Genomic DNA, 10690 nt, shown 5'->3' on the forward strand with positions numbered 1-10690 from the left:
ACTATCGCATGTACGAACACCAATGCACACATTCACATGAACACACACTAATGAACACGCTAAGGCTTACTAATGAACAAACATGAACACATATACAAGCACTCATACAAAAAGACAAAGGTCCCCCGTATAGCCTTAACAAACTGTTCGGGCAAGTGCTGTTCGCGAGCGAACATGAAAGCCGGCACGGCACACGAGCGGGGTGATGGCCAGCACCACTCACAACTGCCTTTGTCTTTCAAATGGCAATGTTTATACATTGCACCAGGTACTCATTTGAGGCTGAGTCGACCTAGGGGTGGCCCAGGGACCGGTTCAGATAATCGTCACCGGCATTTGCCATGAGCGGAAATTGACCTCAGGTCGCTGAGTTCGTAGCACAGCATGCTAACTGCTACACTACCGCTCCCCCCACACACACTCACATGCACTTATGCACATGCACACATGCGCTCACGTGCACACTCGCACTCACTCGCACGCACTCATGCACGTACACATAAGTGAGCACAGCCTGTCCTGCACACACCAAATGCTCTTCTTGCTGTGTGCACGCATCCCCGTGCAGGAGAAGGAGGCACTGGCGGAGCGGCTGGAGGAGTCCGTGTGCCGTCTGTCCGAGGAGGTGACGCTCGGCCGCACGCTCACCGACAAACTGCGGCAGGACGAGCAGCGCTTCCAGCACGAGCACGTGGCCACACACGAGGCACGCAGCGCACCATTTGGGCACGGGCATCAATAGGGCACGACACCAGTAGGGCATGGGCACCAAAAGACCTCGGGCACCAGTGGGGCACGAGACCCAGTAGGGCATGGGCACAGGTACGGGTCAAGGATAGGGTTCAAGTCAGAGGAAGGTTCGTGACAAAAATGTTAGAATATGGGTCTGGGTGAAGATCAGGACTAAGGTCAGAGTTTGGGTTGAGAGCAGAGTTATGGTCAGATTCATATTTATGGCTAAAATCATGGTCCCTATTGAGATCTGGGTTTGAAATCAGAGTTGGGTCTGGGTTAAGGTGAGCATCCAGGGTGAAGATCAGGAGGGTTATGGTCAGGATTATGGCTAGCATCAAAGGGAGAGTCGTAAGCTTAGAGTTAGAACCATCGTTATCATGAGGATCAGCGTCAGCGTAAGAATTCGGAGGACTGAGTATTAATGGCAAGGTAAACTGAGACACACGTGTCGGAGCGAGTTTCACCCATCGCAGCTGTTATCCAAAGCGACGAGTGACCGCGCGCGCGCGTTCTCGACGCGACAGCCGCACGCGCTGACGACGCACGCCCACTCGCACGTCTCACCCCGCTCGTGCCCGCGTCCGCGCAGCTGATCGAGGAGCTGCGGCGGGAGCTGGAGGGACTGCAGCTGCTGCGGCTGGAGGCGGAGCGGAGCGCGGCGCTGGGAGGAGCGCGCAGGAGGCTCGGATCCAGCACGGGCCTGCAGGAGTACCAGGCGCGCACCCGCGAGGTGGAGCTGGAACACGAAGTGCGGCGCCTTCGGCAGGTGAGACCCCCGCCGGCGATGGGATTCCTCGCCTGGCATGGCCACCCTCTCACACCGCTGCCTACGTCGTCACCAACTCGACCGCCAACCCACGCTGTCGCCCACCGAAACTCTCATCCACCCTCTCACCCACTCGCCCACCCACGTACTCTCTCACACACCCACTCATCTACCTTATCACCCACCCTGTCATCCACTAGACCACCTACCGACCTTATCAACCCACCAAACGGCCCATACACTTACCCACACGCCTTCCCACCAAAACACGTCTTACCTCCGAGCTACTGAACATGCCTCTTACCCGCCAAACTACCTACCATGTCATTCGCTCAACTTCCCATCCTGATAAATTAATCACCCTCTCACCCACTTTCTCACTTACACTCTCACCCACTAAATTGCCTACAACACTCTCACCCACTCACTCATTCACCAGCCCACCCCCTCACCCAACCTCCAATTGTTCCCTGACTCAATCACACAAACACCAACACACTCATTGGCCCATCCACCTGTACCCACTCACCTTCCTGCCAACCCACCATCTCACCCACCTATGTTCTCGATCTCTCTCTATCATCAGCCCACCCTCTCACCCACCCACCCACCCACCCACCCACCCTCTCACCCACCCACCCACCCTCTCACCCACCCACCCACCCTCTCACCCACCCACCCATCCTCTTACCCACCCATCCACCCTCTCACCCACCCACCCACCCTCTCACCCACCCACCCACCCACCCTCTTACCCACCCACCCACCCTCTCACCCACCCACCCTCTCACCCACCCACCCACCCACCCTCTCACCCACCCACCCACCCTCTTACCCACCCATCCACCCTCTCACCCACCCACCCTCTCACCCAACCACCCACCCACCCTCTTACCCACCCACCCACCCTCCCACCCACCCACCCTCTCACCCACCCACCCACCCTCTCACCCACCCACCCACCCACCCTCTCACCCACCCATCCACCCTCTCACCCACCCACCCACCCACCCTCTCACCCACCCACCCACCCACCCACCCACCCTCTCACCCACCCACCCACCCTCTCATCCACCCACCCACCCTCTCATCCACCCACCCACCCTCTCACCCACCCACCCACCCTCTCACCCACCCACCCACCCTCTCACCTACCCACCCACCCTCTCATCCACCCACCCACCCACCCACCCGTGCATCATTGTTGGCATCCTATGGTACACGTGGCAGGAACGCCAGCGTCTGCAGGAGCAGAACGAGGACCTGAGCGGACAAATCATCAGCACGAGTCTGCAGGGTGCCAAGAGCCTCTTGTCGGTGCCCACGCGCTCACAGGCGCTAGCGAGCAACCCTGACGGCGCCACTCACGAAGAGGCGAGCGAGCACCAGCAACAAGCACAGCACACCAGCGCACAATTGAATAGCTACACCAACATTCACAGCACCTTGAAGGCACACACTCTGTTCCAAGTAGCAAACACGAAGGACAGCGCCGGCCAATAGAGATTCAGCACCATGGACAACGACCTCATATAAACACATTCCTGTGGAGGGAGCTGGTAGGAACGTTGGGTTGCTCGGTCAATGGCCAGGGTCAACGGCGGCGTGGTGTATTCCGCAAATATGGCCGACTGTGAGGGCGGGCACAAGCCGGCGTGAGTAGGTTAAACGTTGAGTTTTATAAGGGCACCACGAGGTGACCAGCCCCTCCCCACCCAGCCCCTCCCCACCCTCCCCTCCCCACCCAGCCCCTCCCCACCCTCCCCACCCAGCCCCTCCCCTCTCCACCCAGCCCCACCCCTCCCATTTTTGGATGCACGACGGATGGACGGACACAATAATCCCCTGTGGGCTGGTGTAACCAGGAGGTTTCTACCAGTACGATTCAGCACCATGGACAACGCCATCCTATATAGATTCAGCACCAAGTACAGTGTCCTCCTATAAGCAGAAACAATAACAGCGCTCGCCTATAGAGATTCAGAACCATGGACAGCACTCGCTAAGCGCATCATCTCCTTTCAGCCAAACATAACATCTTACAGGCGTATCTCACTTGACGAGCGAGATGCTTTCCGAGAAAACTGATCGGTAAGCGAAAACTTGTTGAACGATTGTCGTTTGCCCATGAACTGCCTCATCATCCTGGCAATGATTGTAACTCGCCACCAAAGATCAGAGCATGACTAACCATGGTGATATGAAATGTAACAAGCCTGAATGAAGACACAGACTAAGATAATTTCATCATTTTATTAAACACTACAGTGCACTGAGGAAGACCAAAATTATAATTGGCTATATATACACACACAAAATATATATACTGTACTGAATTTACCGATTGGCTGACCTGATACAACTTGTTGGTAAAATGTTGCATCTCACACACCAGTAATTACCAACTAAGAGCGTTCGGCGACGAGACTAAGAGAATAACGACGTGAAATGCATAGACTCGGCCTCGACTGAAATTCCACAGGCCTTCGTCGACTAGACTGAGTCTGCGAGTAGATCAAAGCTCAGTTTAACACTAACTGATTACTAATGTAGCATAATCACAATAAAACACATTCCAAATGATTACTAATCTACAACTCGCATCGTAACAATAGCCTGATTACTAATCTAATATATAATTACAATAACCCCCCCATCAAATCTTTGCACCAGATGAGTTGATGAGTTAATGATGACGTCACCCTGCTGCTGCTCTATATAAGAACGGGAGACAGAGCAGAGCCTCACCATTCTGGCGAATTGCCCGATGATGCTGGATGCAATTACCAGCAAAACGTCGTACTCAAATTGTAAATGTTGTGGTTTCACGCTTAAACACACCGGTGGGCTAAAGCAGTGAACTATTTGTCTTTTGTCAACGTGACACTTTTTTACTGATTGGCCGTGTCAGGTGGTGGAGGGTTACGACACATTTATAAATAACGCGATCTAAACCCAAAAACGCTGATTATGAATAGATCAAAGCTGTCCCACCGCTCACGGTGAGATGCGCGGCTGTTACCCCCCCCTCCCGCTCAACACCACCACCACCACCCCCGTCTCCCGCAGGTGGTGGCGGCACTGCACGAAGTCGAGGAGATCAACGACCAGCTGCGGCAGTACATGGACCGCGTCATCCTCGCCATCCTCGAGACCAACCCCTCCATCCTGGAGATCAAGCCCTGAGCGCGCGGCGCGCCGGGTGGCCACTCCGGCACCGCCGACCTGGAGTCGAACATGGGAGTCCGAGGTCACGACCGGCTCTTGCCGACGCAGTCCGTCCGTGCGTCCCGTGCTGCGTGGCACGAGCTTGGAGTTTCGTGGGTGGCGGGGGGTGGCGGGGGGGGAGACGCGACGACTTTTAAAATGGGGGGCCGGGCGTTCCACCTGAGTGCAGTGATGACGTCTCCGCTCTGGGGAGTTGAGACTCAGGCGTGCGACGATTCGTGCATTGGAATCGATTCGCAAACTGACGTTCGTCCTCGTCGAAGCGTTCGTCCTCATTAATCGTTTGCTATTTACGCAAATTGTGCGTCTGCACTACCTGCCGATATTATGTGTGCTTTTATGGTGTGAACAAAACTTTAAAACCGAGAGGGAGCAAACCACAAACAATACAAATGAGAGAGGACCCTCCAGACAGAATGAATCCATTGTTGAATTGAACTGAATGGTACTTGCCGACTTACAATGTACGAAAGTGACATTACCGTGACGTTGAACGGAGCACCACAATGGTTATCTTGATAGTAACTTTATAGTTTATTTTTATCCAATTAAAACAAAGTCTCAAACCGCGTGTGTGACAGCCCTGGACGCGCAGCACAGGTGTGCATCCACAAGATCGGAGCGGTTTGTGTTTTGGGAAGGGAGGAGTTGGGGTGGGGGGGTGGTGGCTGCGTCTTCCCTTCAGCGCTGGAGGTAGTGACCGTCACTTTAACGTCACCGGTGCAATCCCATGAAAGTCGCGTGACGTCACGCGCGGCTCCCGTTGAGTGCAAGACGGCATTCCCGGCGGCCGCGTGGACGATGGACGACCAACAGCGCGGCGAGACACCTGCGGCCTGGGCTGTCGGATGGGCGGCTCAAGCGGTCAAAACCAAGGCACCAGCCCGAAGCCCGAACCACGGACACCCAACGTTCAGGAACGTGAGCGAGCGGGCGGACTTGTGTTTGCGTTGGATGCGGCTGCTGCTGCTGCTGCTGGTGCTTACAGGGATTGAGTCTCTTCCACTCCTCGACACTTGCGGTCGTGTCTGGAAGACCGACGCAAGATGCTGTATTTCAGTGGGGGGAGGGGGGGGGGCGGCGAGCGGGGGGGTGGGGGGAGAGTTGTACGTAAAAATTTTGCAGTGCGGTGCCCTGCATATTTTTCTCGCCGGTTCACCGACCCTCGTGGAAATGGAAGCGCGAATGAGATTAACGAGGTCGGTATGACGGCAGAATGAGTGGGGGGCAAACAAGTAAATAAATATCAAATCACTCGCCAGTCATGTTAGGCTAATGCACTGCGTTACGGGTAGCTGTGCACTTCGGACACGTGGTTCAAGGAATGTACATTTTGTTTTTGTAAAATGTCGGGATTTTGTCGTTGCGGAATTGCAGATATTTTTAAAAGGGATCGTCTTGTGTGTGTGTGTGTGGGGGGGGGTGTAGATGGACTACAAATGTGTTGGGGTGCACGACCCCCCCCCCCCCATCCCACATCTACCCTTTCCATACCACTGAGCCCCCCTCCCCATCACCTTGAGACTCCAAAGGAGGGGGGTGGGGAGTCAGAATAAACCCGACACTTTCCACATTCGAGCCTGTGTTGAGTTTTCACTTGAGAGTAGTGGTTCTTAACTTTTACTGCAGCCTTGCACCCCTTTGCTCCTCAATCGTAAAACAATTGTATAATGTTAATACATACATCGGGGTTTGATTAAACAAAGTAGTTGTTGTACTTACCTGCCCGTGCTTAATTTTTGTTTGGATGAATTACTTGCTGAAAAAAACCTGGCCATGTCTCGCACCGCCAGGGGGTTGCGTGCACCCCGGGTGAAGAAAGAACCGCTGCTTTAGGAGCTGCCGTATGAATGAAACTCCCCGTTCGTGCTGTCTCTGTGCGGTGGCCAGCAGAGGGCAGCACGGCAAGTGGGCTCCGTGTGGACCTTCGGGAGTTGTTATCCCCCCCCCTCTCTTGTGTGGACGGTGCCTTTTCTCGGCGTGCTCCGCGTTTCCTTCCACACGAAGCAAAACCACTCGCGAAAAACAACGCAATGCAGGAGAAGCACCACCAACCCCCCACCACCCCCCACCACCCCCCCCCAACACCCCCCACCGCCCCCCACCCACCACCCCCCCAAGACCCCCCACCCCACCACCACCACCACCCCCCACCGCCACCAACCACCCACCACCCCCCCCACCACCCAACCCCCATCCCCACCACCCACCACCCCCCCCCCAACACCCACCATCCCCCCCAACACCCACCATCCCCCTAACACCCACCGCCCCCCACCCCCCCAATCCGATGAGCTATAAAGCTCTTTTTCACAGATGTCCAGCAGGAGCACGTCACCACATTCGTCAATAACACTGTGGTCTTTAAATTAAATATATATATACGAGGCGACGTTTAGGGCAATGGTTTACAGCAGAAAGAGAAAGGTGATTTTATTCTTCATTCTGGCTTCACTTCTTTGGCCTCTACTATATTCTACGAAAAAGGACCATGCCCGAAACGTCGCTTTTATATTTTTTGTCAGTGTTATCGATGAATGTGATGAAGTTTTTTTTTATTTGGAAGAGTGACCTGGGTTACGAAAATGTCAAAATCAAAGCAAGCTAAATAAAGGGCAGCATTGAAGCGAGTAGAAATCGGTACAAACACAACTGGACGAACATCAATCAGTAGGAAATCGTATCCTCCCCTTGGCGTAAGTCGCCTGAGCGTGGAGAGACCGGGTGCCGAGGTGACGCCAGTAAAGTCGGGCGCGAGGTTTGGTTTTGGCGGACGGTCAGACCGACAGAGTTGGAAGTTGAAGGATTGTGGGAAGTCTTCTTGGTTCTTTTGGTAAAGTCACGTAGAAGAGAAATAATAAAATAACAAAAATAAAACATAATAAAATACAATTCTCACGACGTTTCGGCCACAACGCAAGCAGCCGTCCTCAGGTGAAGAACAGGGCTGTCGGAAAGACAGCCCTGGTGGGAAGGTTCGGGTAGCGAATGATCAAAAGAGGTGAACCTCTCGGAATATAAGATGGAGAATCAGTGGCGTAGTAGCTAAGTTATCAGCTCGGGGGTGGGGGGGGGGCAATTGGTCAAGTTGGGCCACAACATTTAATTTGTCTCGCACGGTCGCACCTTGGGGGGGGGGTGGGGGAAGGCATCCCCAGTTCCCACGCCAGTTACGCGACTGCAGAGACTGCAACCTGCGGTCAGAGACGTGGCAGAATTCCTACCGGCGCCTCAAGGAGAGCGAGCGCGATTGTCGTGGTCCCCGGCCGCCGGTGGGCGAGACGGCTTCAGAGAGCGGCGCTCACGAGGAGGGGTGGGAGGGTGGCGGGACATTTGTTGACGTCACTGGCAGTGGCACAGCTGGAATACAATTGTGGGTGGGGAGGGGGGAGAACAAATATAATATAACCCCCCCCCACGCCCAGCCCTTCCCCTACACCAGGGGTTGCCAAGCAAAATAACAACAAGAGACTTTTTTTCGGATTCCTTTTCTGGGGGGGGGGGGGGGATGCGAGACATGGCGAGGTTTTTGTTCAACAGGTAAATCATCGAAACACAAACTTAGAACGGGCACGTAAGTACAACAACTACTTTGTTTCATCAAACCCCTACGTATTTATTACTATTATAGAAATGTGTTTACGATTGTGAACCAAAGGGGTGCAAGGCTGCAGTAAAAGTTAAGAGCCGCAATGCGTGTGAATACGAGACGATTCTTTCTAAGTAACGTCACGAAGCAGTCATTAAAGAGCCGCATGCGGCTCCCACAGGCGCATGTTTGCTGATCACTGCCATCCACTGATCCCTTCCCTCCACTGATCCCGCTCAGAGGTTGCAGACCGCCAGAGTGATTACACGCAGGGTGTCCTTTTTCCTTTGGATGTTACAAAGCAGTGACCGAGGTCGCACAGAGGGTTGGGGACCGCAGCGTTTAAACGAGATTCGCACAACAGCAGTGCTCCGATATACAACGGCGGTCTTCCCCATTCACCTGCTGCCTATGTGTGTGTGGTGGTGGTTATCTCTGTGGGGAGCGGTGGCGCACTGGTTAGCACGCCGCGCTACGAACACGGCCATCCGATGCTCGCCCACGGCCAACACCGGTAATGATGATTATCTGACCCGGTCCTGGGCCTCCCCAAGGTCGACGCAGCTTCAAATGAGTACCTGGTGCGGTGTGTAAATATCGCTACTAGGGAGACAAAGGCGGCCGGGCGTGGTGCTGGCCGCCCATCCCCCTCGTGTGCCGTGCCGGCTCGCTAACAGCACTCGCCCCAACAGTCTGTTAAGGCTATACGGGGGATCTTTGTCTATGGTGGTGGGTATGTTCGCGACTGCCAACGCAGCATCACCCAATGATGAATTTGTTTGTACGGAATTGTGGAGGATTTCCCAAGAAAACATCAATATTTAAAGATGTCTTTCCGACAGCTCTGTTTCTTCACCTGAGGACGGCTGCTTGTGTTGTGGCCGAAACGTCGTGAGAATTTTTTTTTATTTTATTGTTTAATGTTTATTTTTTACGTGACTTTACCGAAAGAACCAAGACGATGTATAGATATTTAATAAGTGATTTAGAATATGCTTAACCTGTAATAACGTTTGCTTTAGGGGGAACGGTAGCGCAGCGGTTTGCTGACTGCGCTACGAACCTGGCTCCACGACCTATGAACTCACTTCACTACCACGAATGCGTTGCGCAGTTTTTGCTATTTGTACTTGTGCACCACTGCCGACGTAGTTTCACCAAATAATAACTTTGGTCGTGTTCTCTCGGTTATTTTTTTTGAATGGCAGTTTTAAAATGTTCTACAGTACTTTTTTTCAATTATCCAGTTATTCTGGTCGTGGAAAATATATACACGCCGTGAAAACAACAACCGCCATTCGCCACTGAGTGTCTATGACGTAGCCACCATGGCACTTGTGCCAGGCTATGTGCATGTTAAGGCCACGTGCGGTAAGGGACCCCCCCCCCCATACCTCCTGCATTTTGTCACTTTGAGAGCTCGACTCGCTCGTCAGCATGGATGAAAACACGGGGGCCCTTCTATTTTATATTGTCCATGTCCTGTTGGTGATCTGTGTCTCACGCCTGACACTGTTCGCTGTGTGTAACGCTGGGTAGGGCTACGTGGATCCGAGTTATGTCACAAATCAGTAGACTTTCTTGCACTACGCCACTAACACCATCTGGGAATGGCCACCTCATACATTGGTTTTGAAAAAAAGGAACCATTGTAATCGCCGATTCGAAATCTCAACCCCCTCAAAAACAATGATTTTGCACTGGTACACAGTGTGGTAATTCGCGAAATGCACCGTGATTTTTGTTGTGGCTGAAATCATTTCAGAATCCATTCGTGGAGAATGTCTTCATTCCCAGAATTGATCTGGCACCGTCTGATGTGAATTTACCATTTATTTTGACGCAAAGACAGTTTCCAATCATAACTGCATTTGCTATCGCTGTAAATAAGTTGCAAGGACAAAGTTTTGAGCGTGTTGGCCTTTATCTCAATGAACTTGTTTTTTTTCCATGGACAACCTTATTTTGTTGCTTTGTCAAGATGCAAAAATCCAATCAACATCAAAGTGCCGATTCAACAAACTTCCTCTCAAGGAAAACGTTTGGGAGATGATTGTCAATTTATAGCCAATGTGATGTATTGGGGGATTTTTTAATTGAATAAATTAAACACAATCTTTAAATTTGCGTCTTTTTTATTACATGAAATTTCTATGAATCCGTCAAATTACAGACAATTACACCGGTAATCTAATAACGCTGTCCTGTTTAGTTTTATATGTAAGCTTTGTCGTTCGTGTAAATGACGTCTCGCATTCGCTCAGAAACCACCGACGGACCGGAAGCCAGCAGCCACGCGGTGAGCCGGCGCGACCAACGATTGCCCGAGCTCCGCAGTCCTCTACATATCAAGATGTTTTCAGCCAATTAAT

The 10690-nt window shown here is 52.6% G+C and overlaps 1 protein-coding gene across 2 annotated transcripts in view; it reads left to right on the forward strand.

The window, feature by feature from the left end:
* LOC144721894 (uncharacterized) overlaps positions 1-5382 on the forward strand; it is a 43421-nt gene extending 38039 nt beyond the window's left edge. For both annotated transcript variants that reach the window (XM_078599841.1, XM_078599832.1), the window contains exons 13-16: positions 569-706; positions 1325-1501; positions 2732-2875; positions 4571-5382. In XM_078599841.1, coding sequence (XP_078455967.1) covers positions 569-706; positions 1325-1501; positions 2732-2875; positions 4571-4687 — 576 coding nt within the window. In that variant the 3' untranslated portion in view covers positions 4688-5382. The remainder of the gene's footprint in view (positions 1-568; positions 707-1324; positions 1502-2731; positions 2876-4570) is intronic.
* The last annotated feature ends 5308 nt before the right edge of the window (positions 5383-10690 follow it).

The sequence above is a fragment of the Lampetra planeri genome, chromosome 1 (assembly GCF_965212315.1).
Source record: "Lampetra planeri chromosome 1, kcLamPlan1.2.h2, whole genome shotgun sequence".
Classification (NCBI taxonomy): Eukaryota; Metazoa; Chordata; class Hyperoartia; order Petromyzontiformes; family Petromyzontidae; genus Lampetra; species Lampetra planeri.